Here is a 20,502-nt window from a genome sequence, read left to right as displayed (position 1 = left end):
TGGTCATCTGCATGTTTTTTTCTGATTATTTGCCTAATTTAGTCAACATTTTTACAGACTGACCCTGTGTGACTCTAAAAGAATGGTACTCCTGTGTTTGCATAAAATCAAAGTAGAAAACTCTGTTTTTGTGGTCAGTGCTGCATCATTAATGCGTGTAAACATATTATGTACATGCTGGGACTGAAACCAGAGCGAGAGGAATGGAAAATCAGTATTTTATTACACCTGTATACCTGGGCTCCATATTACTCTCTTATATCTCACCAAAACAATGTAATACTACATGTGTGTGTATATAAATACAAAAGTATCCTTTCACCCAAACGTTGTGTTTATCACTTGAGCCATCACACTTCTGTACTCAGTTTTGTATACAAATGCACAGGTGAACAGAAACTTCACCACACCTTACCTGAATAGCCCCCTAGGACTCCTCTAGATACACTCTGATTGGTGGATGGAAGAGGGTGGAGCCAAGGGTTTCACCTGCAGGTGATTTTGTTCTGCACTGGAGTTGAGAGTTTCAGTTGCTGAGTTCTGGATTGTTGTCTTCTCTGCAGTCATGGGGAAAATGACATACTTATTGCTCTTTGCTTGCTTGCTGCAGGATACCCTGGGTGAGTATTTATTTTAAGAATTTTGGGTTACTATGTACAGTGAGGTCATGGGATGATGGATTATTACCTTAAAAGTTTAGGCTTGACATACATGAGCAAATCCCTCCCTGAGGGCTGGTTCACGCCAGATGCAGTCCAGTGTGTTTTGTTTTTTATTCTCTGCATCAAAACGCATGGACTGTGTTGTTTAACATGGATTCCAATAGCCCTAGTTCACACCAGTGCAATGTGTTCCAGTGCAGTCAAAAACAGTAGAGCCCCCCCCCCCCCCCCCTAATATATATATATATATATATATATATATATATATATATTTCTCTCTGTATGGAACACTGCAAAATTTATCAAGAACACACATGTCCTCAATTGAGATATATTAAAAAAAAAAAAAAAAGGGGGAAAGAGAAATGCACTGAAAATCTGTGTCTCCGATGGACTGGCATCAAAGAAGTGCATCATGCAGAAATTGTGGGGTGAACCGACCCTTAGACCGTGAAATATTTGCCAGTTTTCATACGGGGGCATTGAACCCTCCAGTGAAAATAAATAAATGGGTGTGGGTGTGTGTGTGTAAAATATATATATATATATATAATTTTTTTTTTTTTTTTTTTTTTTTTTTTTTTTTTTTGTATTAAAAATTATTGTGGTGGAGAACAATTGTGCAGTGGTCACAGCCAGATTTTGGAACATTCTCTGGCTATTGCTCCACGTACAGACCTGTGGATGTGACCAGATCATTTTGTGTTGCCTTGTGTGTGTGTGTGTGTGTGTGTGTGTGTGTGTGTTGCTGCCAATCGTGGTCAGTCTAATTCTACACACTTGCACCCTTAGACTGGGGCTTAGGCTGGGGTCACACATGTGCAAATTGGATGTGTTTTGACGATGTTGTGTCTGGTGCGAATTGAAAAAGAGTCCTGTGAAGCCGGTTTCACACCGTGTGCAAAGCGGCTCGCAGCAGGGGGGGTCTGGTGCATCACTGTTTCAGGTTTGAATTCAGACCTGAAACTGGGCCAAAGACGCACAGGACCCTTCTGCTGTGCGCTCCTTGACCATCCCGGAGATGTGTGAACTGGTCCATTGAGATCCGGTCACACTCTGATATCATGAAAATTGGATGCCGAGAAATCTGCATCCAATTCACGTAAGTGTGAACCCAGCCTCAGTTATCTGAGCAGTGCAGTCCCGGTCAGGTGTGAATTCAGACCCATTGACTTCTATGGGAATGCTTCTGTGTGAACAGGATAAAATCCTGAATCGCTAAACAACGTCGATTAGCTGTGAAAACAGAGCTTCAATTCGCACCGTACATGTGTGAATCCAGCCTTAATTTCCAAGGACTGTTGGTTTGTGTGGGGTGTTTTTTTAAAAAAAATTTAATTTTTTTTTTTTTTTTTTTTATATCTATTTCTTTGGGTAGGCACAATAGCCCTGTGTAGACCAATGTAAGTATGCAATACCTTGCAGATCCCCATGGAACTTGAAAATACCTGTAGTAGGCACCGCTAAAACAGTGGTTGCCGCTGTCCTGTGGGTCCCATGTCAAAACTTTGCATGGGCGCAATTCCCAGAACAATTTGCATTCTCTCAATAAGGGTAAAGCATTTTCTGATTTGACAAAGTAGGGACATCTCTGCCCCACCTCTCTGAGCGTCCCCCCCCCCCCCCTGTTTTCACTAAGCGGCAGGATGGCCCAGTGGCTGCTTACTACAGTGATTTCCAGCTTCCAGAGAGATTGTTCAAGGAATGGCACATACATAAGCACATTGATCCAAGCTGGACTAATTTAACAATGCAAAAAATAGCCATAACCAGAATTCAGCTTTAAAGGGGGTTGTAAAGGTTCATTTTTTTATTTTCTAAATAGGTTCCTTTAAGCTGGTGCATTGTTGGTTCACTAACCTTTTCCTTTGATTTCCCTTCTAAATGTTTTTTTTTCTTTGTCTGAATTTCTCACTTCTTGTTCCTCCTCAGTAAGCTTGCCCCATCATCCGAGCTGTTCTGGCTGGGGGTTAGTCAGCGTGCTCGCCCCCTCCCTTGGCACTACATCCCTGTGGGGAGAGCTGTGAAGTATCAGTCAAGTGGGGAAGTGAGCTTCTCTCTCATGTTTCTCACTGCAATAAATTAATGCTGGTCATTAATTTTGCTTCTACACGATGGGGTCGGAGCTGCTGCTTGACATTTTCCAACATTTGTAAACAAGGCAATATTAACCACTTCCTTACTGGGCACTTAAACCCCCCTCCTGCCCAGACCAATTTTCTGCTTTCAGCGCTGACGCACTTTGAATGACAATTGCGTGGTCATACTACACTGTACCAAAATTACATTTTTATCATTTTTTTTTCCACACAAATACAGCTTTCTTTTGGTGGTTTTTAATAACTGCTGGGGTTTTTATTTTTTGCTTAACAAACAAAAAAACATGTCATTTTAAAATAAAAAAAATTAAAATAAATCATGTTTCATAGTTTGTAATAAAATTTTGCAAACAGGTAATTTTTCTCCTTCATTGATATGCGCTGGTGGGTACTGATGGGCACAAATCTGGTGGCACTGATGGTGACGCTGTGGCCACTGGTAGGCGGCACTGTTGTGCACTGCTATGTGGCACTGGCAGGTTGCACAAATGAGCAGCTGCTCTCCCTGATCAGGGCCGATGTCCCTCTAACAGCCGCCGTTGATCTGCTTTATTTTCTATTTTTTTCCTCACGTGTTGAGGAACAAATAGCCGATTACCGTCTCTGTTTACATCACATGATCAGCTGTCATTGGCTGACAGCTGATCACATAGTAAGGGGTTCGGGATCGACCCCTTACTCCGATCTGTGATCCAGCGAGTCTCATTGACTGGCTGATCACAAAGTGCGTCCTGCAGGGGGCGCACAGGCCGCTCGAGAACGGGAGGAAGTCCATGGATGCCCTCCCAGCAAATTAATTCCGCACTGTAGCTGTCTTTCGGCTATAGAGCAGATCTGAAGTAGTTAAAACAAAACAAACCTTTCAAAATACCGGATTTATCTGCGTATAACTTTAAGAGGGACGTTTCAGGGGAAAAAAAGCTTTCCACAGCCCCCTGCATATAACACGCAGGCACAGTTTACCCTCTATTTTCAGGATAAAAAATTGAGTGTTATACGCCAATAAATACAGTAGTAAAATTTGAGAATTTGAAATGTAAAACATCTGCCAGAAGCCCTCATCTTTCTTTGCCTCTGAAGTCCCGGCTTAAAGTACAACTAAAGGCAAAACTTTTTTTTTTTTTAAGTTTTGGATAAAGTAGAGCTAGATTGGAACACTTGTCAGTTTTTATTGCTGTCTGTGCCCCCATTAAGGAGATTCAACCTCTGTATTTGTCTGTTTATCATTGAAAGAAGAAAATCCCCACATTTTGGGCTGTCCCCAGAAAAGTAATAGTGGGGTAATGTTCCAATGGGGACACTAGTTCTGGAGACCTGGGGATCCCCAAGGAATTAATTTCCTTTCACTTCCTGTTTGGCTATGGGACAGAAAGTGAAAGAAAATCTCTGCAATGGGACACAGATGATGAAAATAAATCTGTATAGTATGTAGCCAACTTTAGCCTTTTCTGCTGCCTGCCATTGACACAGTCGACTTCTCGCTCCTCCTTGATAAACTCCACTCCCTTTTGCGTCCATGACTTTGGTCTTTTCTGGTTCTCCTGCTACCTACCCCCCCCCCCCCCCCCTCCTGTAGTCCAAAAAAAAAAAATGGGCCCTTTTTAAGAATTTTTATTTGGCCTAAAATGTAATTTTTACATTTTAACTGCAGTGATGGCCGCCGTCTATAGAGGGCGCTGCAGCGCCACCCCCTCTCGCAAATAACATACATTCATGCATTGTATTGCACGAATGTTATTGTTGGTTGCCAGCTGCCGCTGGTCTATTCAGATAACCGGACATAGGGCGCGGGTTACTTGAATAACGGCAGCTGGATGGCTGAGCGGAAGTGCCTATCAGAGCCAGCAGCTCTGATAGGCTTTCCGAGTACAGCCCTAGTCTCCCGGAAGGTCTATGCTCGGAACGTAAGGGGGCTGCGTTCCTTGGATAAGACTGACGGCCGTTTCAGCCAATCAGGTTCCTGGATTCTGGTTATCAGGAACCTGATTGGCTGAAGCGTCACCAAGACATTGAGGATTCGAGGGAGGACATGGAAGCAGAAAGGCAAGTGTATTTTACAGGGAACAGCGGCGACAATGGGCACAGTGGCATCAATTAAAGGGCACAGTGGCAACAATGGGCACAGTGGTGACAATTGGCACAGTGGCTGGGTTTGATGGCACGGCACAGTGGCGACAATTGATGGCACGGCACAGTGGCGACAATTGATGGCACAGTGGCTGCGTTTGATGGCATGGCACAGTGGTGACAATTGATGGCACAGTGGCTGCATTTGATGGGCACAGTGAGGCTGCAATTTTATTTATTTTTTTTCGTTTGCGCCCCCCCCCCAAAAATGTTGAGCACCAGCCGCCACTGGTATGGATGTCATGCTATTTCCTCAAACTCGCTCTTTCTAAAACTGAAATGTAATAAATTGGTCCCTCTGCACATGGCAGGGTGCTGGGTGTAATCCTATTTTACAAGTAAGAAGGCGCAATGCTAGGATACCTCAATATAATGTGTAGTTCCCAATAGTCTAAAGAGCAGGGATATAGGAATAAATACATATAAACATATATATTGATGAGTAAGTCAGGGCTGCCACCAAAAAGACCAGAAGCTGATTCCAATGAGCTAGGGAGAGAAACAAGGAAAGTGGCGCCTCTGAGTATGTATCATAAAAACATTTATTAAGACAACAATATCCACTCCCAATAAGAAAATTGGAGTTGAGTTCAGATCCGACTGCAGGTCCGTTTATGGCTGGCACCACATCAGATCAAAGGGAGATAGTGTGGGATGGCTTAGCACAGCAACTTCTCCTTCAGCTGTCCAGGTATGGCACATCAAGGTCATATGGGGTCAGTAGAGCTCGGAAACGCATCGCGCAGTTGTGACGTCACAGCCCGGCCCCACGTTGTGTTTGCTTCCCAAGCCTTGTTTTGGCTCCGATCACACGGCCGCGTTTTTTCTTGACTGCGTACGCCGGACGAACATCTTGGAACCACAGCGCGGCCAGCTACAGGCTCCGGCGTCTGAATCCCCTATTAACCACTCTCGGAACCCACATCTTGCTAGATTACAGGTGTCAAACACAAGGCCGTGGGCCGAATCTGGCCCTCCAGGCCATTTCATGTGGCCCCCGCACCTCTCCTGCAGCTGCAGGAGAGCTCGAGCCCTCCTCTGGTCCTCCTCCAGACCCTTACTTTCTGCTTTCAAGCAATGCATCCAGCTTATTCCCAGCAGCAGCATAAGAAAAGGGGGGTGCACTGTGATGTAAGGGAGAGTGGGGGACTTAACTTCTGATGGTGGGGTGGCTCTTGACATCTAATGTAAAAGGGAGGGGAATGCGCTGGACCAGTGTTTCTCAACTCCAGTCCTCGAGGCGCCCCAACAGGTCATGTTTTCAGGATTTCCCTCAGATGAAATGGCTGTGGTAATTACCAAGGCAGTGAAACTGATTGAATCACCTGTGCAAAATAATGGAAAGCTTGAAAACATGACCTGTTGGGGCGCCTTGAGGACTGGAGTTGAGAAACACTGCGCTGGACATCTAATCTTACAGATATGATCGGCCCTTTTGAGGGCAATCGTAATGTTGATGCGGCCCACAATGAAATTGAGTTTGACACCCCTGTGCTAGATGGTCTTTCTACTGACTCCATCTGACCTTGATGTGCCATACCTGGACAGCGAAAGGAGAGGTTGCTGTGCTCAGCCATCCCACACTATCTTCCTTTGGATCTGATGTGGTGCCAGCCATAAACGGACCTGCAGTCTCATCTTTTCAGCCCAGAAACGGATCTGGACTCGGCTCTAATTTTCTCAATGTGAGTGGATATTGTCCTAATAAATGTTTTTATGATGCCTACTCAGAGGCACCCCTTTCCTTATTTCCCTGGGTGTAATCCTAGACTTCTTCTTTTGTCCCCCACAGCCAATCACACCCAAACCTCCGCAATATTTTCAGAATCTCTCCCATCCCCTGGAACTCCCTATCCCAGTATATCAGGTCAGACCCTACCCTGTCCACTATTGGGTGATCCTTGAAATAATTTATTCAGGGAAGCCTACCCCACCGCAACCTTAAAAACGATACTTGAGTCGCCTCCATTAGAACACCCCCTGCAGCCTTTTGTGCCACTTCCTTTAGATTGTAGGCTCCATGAGCAGGGCCCTCCTATTCCTTCTGTATTGTAATTGTACTGTCCCCTTTATATTGTAAAGCGCTGCACAGACTGTTGGTGCTGTATAATGATATAAGTGAATTTTAAAGCAGGCACTGTTATATTAGAATATCCAAAAGCATCTTTGTCCCTAAATATATTTAAGGTTAGAAAGGATCCCCGAATCGGGGTAAGATATGGGACTTTCAAGATGCAAAAGGAAAGGGTATGGAGATGAATAATGTGCATATAAGGCGATGACTTTCGCCAAACCCACAACACATAAATCGGGAGAAAAATGTTTTTTTTCATTATATCATTCTTTAAAAAGAAGTCACAGAAAAAGTGCTACTTATGCAATCGTGTGCAAAGGGACTTCTTCGTAAAACCTGTGTTACTGGTTCTACATGTTTCGCCCTAAAACGGGGCTTCTTCAGGAACACACGCGGGTAGTGATAATGTACTACATATAGAATTGCATGACATAGACTTGGTAACTATAATGGAGATTGTAGCCAGCCTAAAAGGAATTTGCTAATTGGCGAGTGATGATGCTCCTTTTTCTTAGTGGTTGTGTTTTTTTTTTTTTTGTTTTTTTTTTGCATTAAGGTAAAACTAAAATCCCACTATTGTTCTAGCTCCCATTCCATAACATTTACCTGCCTCCTCTTACCAATCCAGCACTGCCCCGGCTGCAGCATCGCTCTCCTCTTCCAGGTCTCGCAGGAGACTCTGAGGGCAGTGGGAGGCATTGGCTCCTGCTGCTTTGAGTCAAATTTCTGTGAGGAGGGAGAGGGTGCGTGGTGCTGTATATGTCTCTGGATACACACAACCAGGCCTGGTTGCTAGCTTGTCTGCCTGCACAGGTGCCCTCATGGCACATGGCTTGCTATGGGGGCACCTGGAGGAAGGAACAATGGACCGCACAGGTGGGGGGGGGGGACAGAAGAGGAGTTGAGGAACTGCTGTGTGCAATATAGTTGCACAGAACAGGTAAGTATTGGAAAGTTAGCCTTTAATATCACTTTACCTGCAGTGGAGAAAAGAGGTCCCTAGCCTGGCTATGCTGCCTGAAGTTGCATGGTTTGGCATGTTTAAGTAACTTTGGCATTATAAAAAATGAGGAAGCCTTGCCTTACTCGTCAAGACTTTTTTCTTGAACTTTTCCCATGTTATAGCAATGCAGCACTTCATAAGAGACTTACAGCTTATTCCATGGCGGTTTGTAAACAATACGTTCCAAAATGTCTAGTTTTATTTACATAAGAGACATTAAATCACACTTTAGGATTCCCTCCCCCCCCCCCCCCCTTCTTCCTTTTTTTTTTTTTTTTTTTTTTTTAATTCGAGCCTCAAAACCACCCATCTCCTTGTCTTTAGCCTGAACATCGTGTACTTTGGAGTACACAGCATATATGGGAGTCCTTTTGCCTGCCAAAAGAATTGCAGTCCTGTTTAATTTGTTCCAGTTACCAACCGGCTTCTGTACATATACGTCGGCAGAATGGCACGGCTGGGAAAAGTAACGTGTGTATACATATACGTCACTTTGAAATTCCTGCCGCAAACTCCGTGACCATGCCCGTGGGACCTGTGGACTCAATGTACACCATGCTTCTCCCTGTTCTGCCTAGTGACACTGTCACTGATCATCTGTTCCCTCTCATCGTGTCACTTGTAGCCACGCCCCCTAACAGAAGCCCTCCCTAGATTACACTTAACCCTTCAGGGCCACCTAGTGGTTAACCCCTTCACCGTCAGTGTCATTTTCACAGTAATCCGTGCATATTTATAGCACTGATTGCTGTAAAAATTACAATGGTCCCAAAAATGTGCCATAAAGTCGCAGTCACAATAAAAACATTTTTTTTACCAAAAATATGTGGAAGAATGCATATCCGTCTAAACTGTGGAAAAATTGTGTGGCTTTTTTTTTTTTTTTTGGGGGGGGGGGGGGGATATTTATTAGAGTAAAAAATATTGATTTTTTTTTTTTCAAAATTGTCGCTTCATTTTTGTTTATAGCGCAAAAAATAAAAAACGCAGAGGTGATCAAATATCACCAAAAGAAAGCTATATTTGTGGGAAAAAAAGGCGTAAATTTTGTTTGGGAGCCACATCGCATGACCGCGTAATTGTCAGTTAAAGCAACGCAGTGCCGAATCGCAAGATTTAGTGAGTTCCAACAGTTTGTGCAGTAATATACCAACAAAGGGAGACCGTACGGTTGCACAACAGTTTTAAGACACGAGGGTAAGAAGGGTCCAGTTTGTGATAGATTACAATCTAAAATGCTACTCAGTGGAATCAGTCATGCAAGTGCCAGAAGGCTCACATAGACCCTGCAGATTGGATGCTGAAGAAGCAGCTGATTGATGGGTCATCACTCTGCTCTCCCCCCTTTTATATATACAAAAAAAAAGGAAATGTTTTATATATATATATATATATATATATATATATATATATATATATATATATATATATATAAAAAATTTTTTGCCATGCTATATGCTTAAGTATTCTCTGCATATATTTAGCTTTCTTCAGTTGCTTTCATTCCTTCTATTCTTCAGCTGTAACTGTGGTGCCATTGTTGGCGAATAGTAAAATCTTCCAGTTTAACCCAACCCAGACCACTATTGCTTTGGAAAAGCCCTACTGCTACAGACTGACTACAGAGACCGTATATCTGTTTGTGGTCCGGAATGGTAAGTACTGCTTAACTACTAGATGAAAATGTTGAAATTAGCACATCGTATTTCACTATGGGAGGAAAATTCCACCTATACATTTATATTCTGTAGGATTTCATGATCTGTCAACAGTTCTTCTTTTTTCTTTCTTTCTTCCCCCAGCTGCCTCGCCTTCATATACAGGTGGTTCTCAAAAAATTAGCATATTGTGATAAAGTTCATTATTTTCTGTAATGTACTGATAAACATTAGACTTTCATATATTTTAGATTCATTACACACAACGGAAGTCGTTCAAGCCTTTTATTGTTTTAATATTGATGATTTTGGCATACAGCTCATGAAAACCCAAAATTCCTATCTCAAAAAATTAGCATATTTCATCCGACCAATAAAAGAAAAGTGTTTTTAATTAAAAAGAAAAGTCAACCTTCAAATCATTATGTTGAGTTATGCACTCAATACTTGGTCGGGAATCCTTTTGCAGAAATGACTGCTTCAATGCGGCGTGGCATGGAGGCAATCAGCCTGTGGCACTGCTGAGGTGTTATGGAGGCCCAGGATGCTTTGGTAGCGGCCTTAAGCTCATCCAGAGTGTTGGGTCTTGCGTCTCTCAACTTTCTCTTCCCAATATCCCACAGATTCTCTATGGGGTTCAGGTCAGGAGAGTTGGCAGGCCAATTGAGCACAGTAATACCATGGTCAGTAAACCATTTACCAGTGGTTTTGGCACTGTGAGCAGGTGCCAGGTCGTGCTGAAAAATGAAATCTTCATCTCCATAAAGCTTTTCAGCAGATGGAAGCATGAAGTGCTCCAAAATCTCCTGATAGCTAGCTGCATTCACCCTGCCCTTGATAAAACACAGTGGACCAACACCAGCAGCTGAAATGGCACCCCAGACCATCACTGACTGTGGGTACTTGACACTGGACTTCAGGCATTTCCCTCTCCCCAGTCTTCCTCCAGACTCTGGCACCTTGATTACCGAATGACATGCAAAATTTGCTTTCATCCGAAAAAAGTACTTTGGACCACTGAGCAACAGTCCAGTGTTGCTTCTCTGTAGCCCAGGTCAGGCGCTTCTGCCGCTGTTTCTGGTTCAAAAGTGGCTTGACCTGGGGAATGCGGCACCTGTAGCCCATTTCCTGCACACGCCTGTACACGGTGGCTCTGGATGTTTCTACTCCAGACTCAGTCCACTGCTTCCGCAGGTCCCCCAAGGTCTGGAATCGGTCCTTCTCCACAATCTTCCTCAGGGTCCGGTCACCTTTTCTCGTTGTGCAGCGTTTTCTGCCACACTTTTTCCTTCCCACAGACTTCCCACTGAGGTGCCTTGATACAGCACTCTGGGAACAGCCTATTCGTTCAGAAATTTCTTTCTGTGTCTTACCCTCTTGCTTGAGGGTGTCAATGATGGCCTTCTGGACAGCAGTCAGGTCGGCAGTCTTACCCATGATTGCGGTTTGGAGTAATGAACCAGGCTGGGAGTTTTTAAAAGCCTCAGGAATCTTTTGCAGGTGTTTAGAGTTAATTAGTTGATTCAGATGATTAGGTTAAGAGCTTGTTTAGAGAACCTTTTCATGATATGCTAATTTTTTGAGATGGGAATTTTGGGTTTTCATGAGCTGTATGCCAAAATCATCAATATTAAAACAATAAAAGGCTTGAACTACTTCAGTTGTGTGTAATGAATCTAAAATATATGAAAGTCTAATGTTTATCAGTACATTACAGAAAATAATGAACTTTATCACAATATGCTAATTTTTTGAGAACCACCTGTATAGTCTTTTAGGTAGATTCACTATAGAGTGTCACTTGAGTGACAGTGCTGGGGTTGCTGACATCATATCCAAGATGGCAGCAGCAGTCTTAAGGCTTTTGGATGTCACAAGAAATGCCTCTACAGGTAAATATACTTATTTTTTTTTTCCCCCATGCACCCTGTCTGGTGGCAGTGGGGTTGACTTACTAAAATTGAAAAGTGGCGCAGCTGTGAATGGTAGCCAATCGGCTTTTAACTTTGGCTTTTCAATTTAGGCTTTGACAATTAAAATCTTGACACCGATTGATTTCTTTGCAGACCTGCACCAGTTTTTGCACTCTCCAGGTTTAGTAAATCGACCCCAAGGTCTCTTTAAGCCAGTGTTTCTCAATTCCAGTCCTCAGGTCCCCCCCCCCAACAGGTCAGGTTTTCAGGATTTCCCTCAGATGAAACGGCTGTGGTGATTACTAAGGCAGTGAAAAATAATGGAAATCCTGAAAACCTGACCTGTTGGGGGGGCCTGAGGACTGGAATTGAGAAACACTGCTTTAAGCTAATTTTAAGGTAGTATGGGGTCAGTTAATGCCCGATTTCCCCTCCCCCCCCCTTTCTGTCAATAGAACAAGGTGTGAGATAAGTCCTCCCAGAGGGACATACAGTATATCTCTAATAGTTCACCACTTTATCCAAAAATATTTTGAAGTGTCAGTCCACCCAAAACATTATTTCAGTTTCAATCACCACTCTCTGTTCTGCTCCTCCAGCACTTGCTGGAGCTGCTTGCTCAGGCTCTTGGCAGTGCGCTGAGAGGCTGAGCCAGCTGCTGCTCAGGCATCTGAGAGGATAATGACGCTATAGTAGGGATCTCAGCAAACCTGGATCGGCTCTGTGCTGTAGTAGACCATCAGTAGGCTTTAGCCTGCTCTCGGCTGAATCTAGATCACAAGAGTTTTGAACTGAGTGAGATCCACAGGAGAAGTATGGCCAAAAGAGCTTTGGTTATACTTCTCATTTTAAACCCCTTTTGTTTAAAATCTGTTCTAGAAGTGGGGAGAGGATTTATCTGGCATAGTGGATTTGAAGAGGGGGGGAGGTCTTGTACAGGGATGGATAATATGGATTTGTGCCAGAACTGGGAGGACAATCTGTGCTAGAAGAGGTGGGCGAGGTGGTGGCATCTTTGTTGGGAAAATAAATTTGGGGGATTTGTTGGAAGGGGGGATAATTTGTGCTGGAGGGATTTGGGGAAGGAACTGGGTGGGGGAGGATTTGCACTGGAATGGGGGTGTGCTGGGATGGAGTATATGGTGTGGGGGGTATATATGGGGGGTGGGGGTGCATGCCAGTTCAGCACGGCTCAAATTTTTCAGTGCTGTGTGCATGCTTTGTCCGGTGCTCTGCATGCACAATATACAGTGTGTGTGTGTGTGTGTATATACACTGTTCTTTCTGCCTGGAAACTTGAGATTGTCCAGCTAGAAAACGATAATAAATTGGAACAATTGCAAAATTGAGCGATAGTGAATTGTGTGAGATATATATATATATATATATATATATATATATATATATATATATATATATATATATATATATATATATATATATATATATGCCAAATTTCTATGCAAAACAAGGTACCGCTTTGAGATGCAAAAATCTAACATAATCATACTGCCATACAACTTTTGAAATCACAATAATAAATTTAAAGTTAGTATGAGATTCTAGTGATTGGGTTTACATTTACTTTATTGCTTTTCAGATGCCACAGACCTCACACTCTCAACCACCAGCACGTACTCGACAACAAAGATTGGTGCCTCAAAACCGTATGTGGCTGTCGTGTTTAACAATACCAATTGCAGCAATCCTCCGACATCATCCCAGATCTATGACCTCTCCCAGGTGCAGGATACCCTGAATAACTATGTTGTTCGGGTGGGGAATGACACCAACTGCTTTAATAAAGATCCTTGCAATGGTCCTCTTCAAAGTAACACAGCATACAGGTATTACTTCATCCACATTAAGCCTTTGTGAAAAATCCTGGGGGAAGGGGGTGGTAGGAGTTATAGCCTACTCAAGCTCTGTCTTTTTGTTTAGTTGTTGCTGCTCCAGTCTCCTACCTCCCAGGGTACATTTCATACCCAACTATGTATTGATGTAAAGGGTATTATCAAAAACTAAAGAAAACCTTTTGGATAAAGATTGACTGACCGAAAACCCTTTCAGCTGGGTTGGCTGTACTTCTTTTCTCTCCCCCCCCCCCCTTATTTTATTTATTGAAAATGTCAAGTGTTCTACAAGAAAACCATAAACTCAGTACAACAGAGCCCAACTATGCCCCCCCGTGTCTTGACAAAAAAAAATGGTACAGAGAATGGTGGTATATATTAAGGTGTTCTGTTATGTATGAATGGAAAAGCAATGCCAAGAGTAACAAAAGGCAAATAAAGGGGACCATACAAATTTCCTGAATCTAGTGTTTTCAGGGTAAGAGGGCTAGACAACCATTTATGCCATACTTTATCAAAGAGAGGAGGTTTCTTTCTAAGTTCAATAGTAACTTTTTATATAAAGGCAAACAAATGTTATCAGCTGAATGCAAGTGGTCAGAGTAGGACATGTTTCTTTCCAAGACAGAAGTATAGTCTCTCCTTGGCAAAAAAGTACAATATTCGTAACAAACGTTTTAACATGCGTAGGAACAATTAGTTCACCAAAAATACCTGTAGCGGATGGTTGCTACTGGTTACTATCATCCACCATATAACCCTGCTGCCAGACATCACTCTCCAGAGACAATGAACTGTCATTTTGCTTTTGTTTTATTTGGGGGAATATAACTTGGGTTGGAAAGGGTATGGGATGCCCAAAGAACAGATCTTAGAATTAATGATGGACTCTAACATTTACAGTCTCAACTTCACCTCTCCTCTGCACAATTCCTGCAGACTGTTGCTCCTAAGACTCTTCTCCTCCTGCACAAACTTTACAATGTTGGTCTTTCCGCCCCATCATCTTTGCACCAGAATAATGGAGGTGGAAACATTATGCTTTGGGGTTGTTTTTCTGCTAAGGGGACAGGACAACTTCACTGCATCAAAAGGGATGATGGACAGGGCTGTGTATGGTCAAATCTTGGGTGAGAACCTCCTTCCCTCAGCCAGGGCATTGAAATGGGTTGTGGATGGGTATTCCAGCATGAAATGGACCCAAAACGCACGGCCAAGGCAACAAAGGAGTGTCTCAAGTGCCAGCACATTAAGGTCTTGGAGTGGCCTAGCCAGTCTCCAGACCTTAATCCCATTAAAAAAAAACTATGTGGAGGGAGCAGAAGGTTTGAGTAACCAAATGTCAGCCTCGCAACTTTAATGAGATGGAGAGGATCTGCAAAGAGGAGTGGGACAAAATCCCTCCTGAGATGTGTGCAAACCTGGTGGCCAACTACAAGAAATATCTGACCTCCAACTGCCCACAAGGGTTTTGCCACCAAGTACTAAGCCATGTTTTGCAAAGGGGACAAATACTTATTTCACTCAAATTAAATTTTTGAAATGCATTTTTCTGGATATTTTTGTTGTTCAGTCTCTCACTGTTAAAGTAAACCTACCATTAAAATTATAGACTGATCCTTTCTTTGTCAATGGACAAACATACAAAATCATCAGGGGATCAAATACTTCCGCCCCCCTCACTGTAGTTTATTTGGGCCAAGCTGATCAAACAAACTTTTTTCTACACCAACATCCACAAGGAAAGCTGTATAAATTGTATGTAGCCTCAGCTACATACAGTACGGTGTTCTGGGTGTGTGACAAGACCTTCCATTTTGGGCATGGGGTTCCCCTCCAAATCCATATCAGACTCGAAGGGCCTGGTATGGATCTGGGGCCATGATTTTAATTTTTTTTTTTTTTCCATAAAGATTTTATTGAAGCAAAATGGTATGGACAATGTTACAAGTACAACCGTAGCTTCAACAAACATAACATGTCCTCACAAGAGGAATCACAGCAAAGTGTTCACATGAAGGGGAACAGGTACAAGTTAAACAAGCGCGACAAGTATTATAGACAGAGATATAGTCTGTGTAGGTTACCCTATCCACATTTTATTCATGGGGAAGGTGCATTGTGAATCGATCTGGAGGCAATACCTCTACTTGTAGCTATGCAAAGGGCCTCCATGTCCTCCTAAATACAACAGACATCCCAAAACCCTTACCCACTTGTACTACGTCCCCTATTCAAACCGTGGATCCTCTCGGTATCAGTGGGATGGGCAGAGGGATCGACTCAGGGTCATCCCGTTCGACCCCAACGTCCAACCTCCGTATACGAGTAGATGAGAAGAGCGAAAGAGTAAAAGGGCAGAGAGAGGGAAAAAGAGAATAGAAGAGAAGAAAAGAGAGGGAGGAGAGAAGAGAACAAAAAAAAAAAAAAAAAGGGGGGAAGACACACACTGTAGGGAGTAAGTGGGGAGGCCCACCACCCCCGCCGTCTACTTTATAGTGAAGGTTCCATTTAATAGCAACCTCATGATTCAGGTAGTATTGAACGTATCCCTCAGGATTTCAATCAGCCCGTATTCTGTGTAAGGTCCTGGTACTCCGCTGAGCTCCGGAAATCGAACCACTCAGTCCAAATAGAAGTGAAGTTAGAAATTCTATCGTGTGCCGTGCTTATCAGCTCCTCTATCGCTGCAATGCGGTCAATGCGTGCAATCCATTCCTTGGTCATGATTTTAATTTTGGTCTCCTCTGACCACACCACTTTTACCCAGTTCTCCTAATCATTCAGATGTTCATTAGCAAACCTTAGACGGACCTGTACATGTGCTTTCTTGAGCAGGGGGACCTTGCAGGTGCTGCAGGTTTTCAGTCCTTTATGGCGTAGTGTGTTACCAATTGTTTTCTTGGAGGCTATGGTCCCAGCTGCCTTAAGATTATTGACACGATTCTCCTGTGTAGTATGTGGGTGTGTTTTTTTTTTTTTTTTCAATGTAAAATTCTGTGCCTCAAAAGTCCCATTTCGCTATTGGATAAACAATATTCTTGTATGATGGTCGGCATACAGAGACTGGCCTGGCACTGTGAGCTACATACACACAGCTCTGCTTAATTTACAGTGCTAGAGAAGACGGCAAGCAGGTAGATGCATTTCATTGCAGAAGAGACATTGCTGCTCATTCTTTTTACAGTGGGGCTTCAGTTCTGCTATAACATGGGCACATCTGACTTCAAACAAACACATAACAAAAGAGAGAATGTATCCAACAAGGGAGCATCATAGTAGTGGATCTTGATTATCTAAGAGGGCTGGTACCAACAGGGAGGGAAATTAAAAGCTTCACAAAATCCTAGATTTTAGATGGAGGTTTTAAATTTCACTTTTGGAAATGCCTTTAGTGCTAAACTAATAATGACATTCTTTTCTGTTTTTTTTAGCTTTTTGTATGCATATTACATTGGAACTGATCAAAAGAATGTGACTGGCTGGTCACCTCCCATTACTACAAAACGAGGTAAGGAGGTTCTAGAAGTTGGCCTTGCTTTTATATCCCTTAAACCAACCCCAGTCTAATATTTCAGTTTTGCTTGGTTCCTGGCTGCTAGAGGAAGCCACCTCCTCAGTTCTGAAGCACACATTTATAATTCACAGACTGGAGTAAGTGGTTCCCAAAGAGGGTCCCACATTTCTTCACTGACTGGCTATAGTTGCAATACTATAGTTGCAAAAAAAAAGAAATAAAAATGTTTTTATTTTGGAATCCCCTTTCCATGAAAAAATCATAACTCTTGGTTCACATCTGTCTGTATTCATAGGTCAAGATCCTGGAAGCATTGATTTGTGGCCTGGAGGAAGGAGCGGTGGTATGATCGTCATCACCTCAATCCTCAGCGTGCTGCTTTTCTTTGTCCTAGCGGGTCTCGTGGCAGCTGTTATCACCAATCTTATGTAAGTAGTATTTGCCATGGACAGTGTGTGTGTGTGTTTGTTTTTTCATGGCAGAATTTTGTTTTATGATGTGGGTTTAGTGACACTATCAATAAGTGGTGTATTACATACTGTACATATTCACTCCTTCACTATGAGATTTGTTTTCTGTATTCTGCAAAAAAACTGGTTGATCCTGCTGCTCTCTATCTCCACCTTCTGTTCATGTCCTTTAATTCAGTTGTGGTGGCAACTCTGCAAATGCTCAGTTTTTCAGTAAATTTCTATGCTGAGCATTTCCTCTCTATCCCATCTGAGCAGCCCATGTGATTATAGTGTCACACACGTGGGTGTATACACAGTGGTAAATGACGGCCCACTAACCAGCTAAACACAGATGTGTTGTTGCCAAAATTATAATAAATATTTGATTTCAAATATATATGTGTATGCTAATTTAAAACAGTTGTTTGATATTTTACCCTGTATGCCAAAGGTTTTTTTTTTTTTTTTTTTTTATATATATCTAAATGCAGCTCGGTTTTTAATCCCTTCAATACTGGGCTTTTATACCCACCTCAATACCGGGCCTATTCTGGCACTTCTCTTCTACATGTACTAATCCTCATTCTTTTGCTAGAAAATTACTCGGGGAACCCCCAAACATTTTATGTTTTTTTTTTTTTATTTTTTTTTAGCAGACACCCTAGGGAACAAAACCTGTCATTGCAACGTTTTATCTTGCACGGTCTTTGCGCAATAATTTTTTAACGCCCTTTTTTGGGGGGGGGGGGGGGAATGGTTTCATTAATTAAAAAAAAAAAAGTTAGCCCAATTTTTTTTGTAAAATATGAAGATGTTACGCCGAGTAAATAGATACCTAACAACATGTCGCGCTTTAAAATTGCGCACAGTCATGGAATGACGTCTAACTTCTGTACTTAAAAATCTCCATAGGCGACGCTTTGAAATTTTTTACAGGTTACCAGTATAGATTTACAGAGGAGGTCTAGTGCGAGAATTGTTGCTGGCGCACGCAGCGATACCTCATATATGTGTTTTGAATGGCGTTTACGTATGTGAGCGGGACAGGGGCGTTTTTAATATATATATTTTTTATTTTACTTCTTTTTTTTTTTTATTCCTATTACAAGGAATGTAAACATTGCTTGTAATAGGAAATGTGTGTGACAGGTTCTCTTTATGGAGAGATGCAGGGTCAATAAGACCCCACATCTCTCCTCCAGGCTGGAAAGCATGAGATTGTGAAAAAAATGTCATGATTACTAGCCACAATCGCGGCTTTGTTTACTTCCGGGTACCCGGGCGTGACGTCATCACATCGCGCCAGGGGCTCCGACGGTCAGAGATGAATGGTGACCATCTGGTCACCAGTCATCTCTATGCTTCCTAGCGTGCGCCGGACGATTATTTCTCCGGCATGGGAGAGCCCGGAGAAGCACCGGATGGTGGCGGGAGGGGGGGATGTCCCCTCCTGACGCCTATAAGAATGATCAAGCGGCGGAACCGCTACTGAGATCATTCTCATTGTGCACAGAATCGCCGGCACTAAAGAATGATATCTGAATGATGCCTCTAGCTGCAGGCATCATTCAGATATCACTGCACAAAGCCCAGGACGTCATGACGTCCACCCAGGATGGGAGATCCCCTCTGTGGACATCAAATGACTATGGGCCAGTAGTGAGGTGGTTAATTGGCCTGTACACAGGTTTATACTTGCCATGCATGTAGACCTGTAAAAAAAAAAAAATCCCAAAACCTGCGTTGCTGGTCAGTATTTTCATGTGCGTATGTACACCACACTCCCATCCTCACATTATTTTTCTGCTGGGAATATCTGATACATCAATACCATGCAAGTATGCTAAGGGTGCTGGAGCAATATGGTGGGGTAAAAGGAAATCGGTAAGCAAGCAGCCTGTAGGGGGTGGCATTGGTATGAGTATCTGGCTGCATTTTTATAACGTTCCCACACATTTGTTACTGATGCTGAAAGTAAACTCCTATTTGATTTATAATCCATATATCTTCAGCCGTTGCTAAAAAAAAAAAAAAAAAAATGTACTGCTTTTTTTTCAATGAGTGTTTTGTCATTTGTTATCCCGACAGGACTCCAGCTACCGACTCTCAGCCCAAACAACATGAAACGCAGACCTCTCACACTGTGGCTCACAAAGCAGAAGGAGGTGTCGAGTATGCCACAGCCCTCAGCGCCTCGGAACGTTACTCCACCAACCCACAAGTTTGAGGATTCTCTTGCCTATTACTGAATTTTCAGTGTCTTTGTCATGGTTAATAAGAGATAATGCATGAATCTTTAAAGGGATCAGCCATGTACAATAGCGGAGGTTGTCATTTTGTGAGTTGAGCCAACATAAGAGAAGAGAACTAGTGATTTCTCTGAGGAATGAGGACTTAGTTTAATGCCTCAGTTTTGTCACAAGTTCCTCCATGAACTGGTAATTTTCACCATTTTGGCTTGGTTTAGAAAAGGTGACAACAGTATGTAGGGGGGACTGTGTGACTGATGATAGGGGGGAGAAAAAAAGGCAAACTAAAAACTGTAAATATATTAAACTTTCTTTTCATAATGGGAAGATTAAAAAAATATATTGCCAGAACAACTGCAGTTTCCTTATAGGATGTTAGTGGTCTGAAGAGCGTGCTTCAGCATTCTAAACACAACCTGAGGCCGTTTTGTTTTTCTACTTGACGGCAATAGCATTTTCCTCTATAACTCTGCTGTACTTGATTGACTCATTGGACCCCAATTCTTCCTCCTCTGTACATTGTCTATATAAAATGGGGGAATTAATATATGCTGTTGGCCATTTTTGCCAAATCTTTGTGTGTGTGTAGATTAGCTTTTTTTTTTTTTATCTTTTTTTTGTGGTCCGTGTTCATTAGAGAATGAATTCAAATTCATTTCTAAAATAAATTACTTTAAAATTATTGGTCTGATTAAATCAAAGAAGCAACCAATCAGAAATTATTGTTCACTTGTCTGCCCACTCTAATATAATTTGGCTGCCAAGGGCCAGTGCAAAAGTATTCACACTGAGCTGGATAAATGTTAGTTGTTGTTTTGCAATCCTGTTTTTAAGAAATGGTTACATTAAATTTTTTTTTGTATGCTGTGACTTTTCTAAATAAAATCTGTTTGTA

General features: G+C 42.5%; 1 protein-coding gene across 1 annotated transcript; it reads left to right on the top strand.

Moving 5' to 3' along the window:
- The first annotated feature begins 481 nt into the window (after positions 1-481).
- On the top strand, positions 482-19,875 carry UPK3A (uroplakin 3A). The gene is made up of 6 exons (XM_040345797.1): positions 482-620; positions 9,486-9,620; positions 13,137-13,383; positions 16,824-16,900; positions 17,202-17,334; positions 19,447-19,875. The coding sequence occupies exons 1-6, from the start codon at positions 566-568 to the stop codon at positions 19,583-19,585; spliced, it is 786 nt and encodes a 261-aa protein (XP_040201731.1). The 5' UTR covers positions 482-565; the 3' UTR covers positions 19,586-19,875.
- Positions 19,876-20,502: the final 627 nt, after the last annotated feature.

Source organism: Rana temporaria, chromosome 3 (assembly GCF_905171775.1).
Source record: "Rana temporaria chromosome 3, aRanTem1.1, whole genome shotgun sequence".
NCBI lineage: Eukaryota > Metazoa > Chordata > Amphibia > Anura > Ranidae > Rana > Rana temporaria.
Note: the sequence above shows the minus strand (reverse complement) of the source record. Positions and strands in the feature narration are given on the sequence as shown.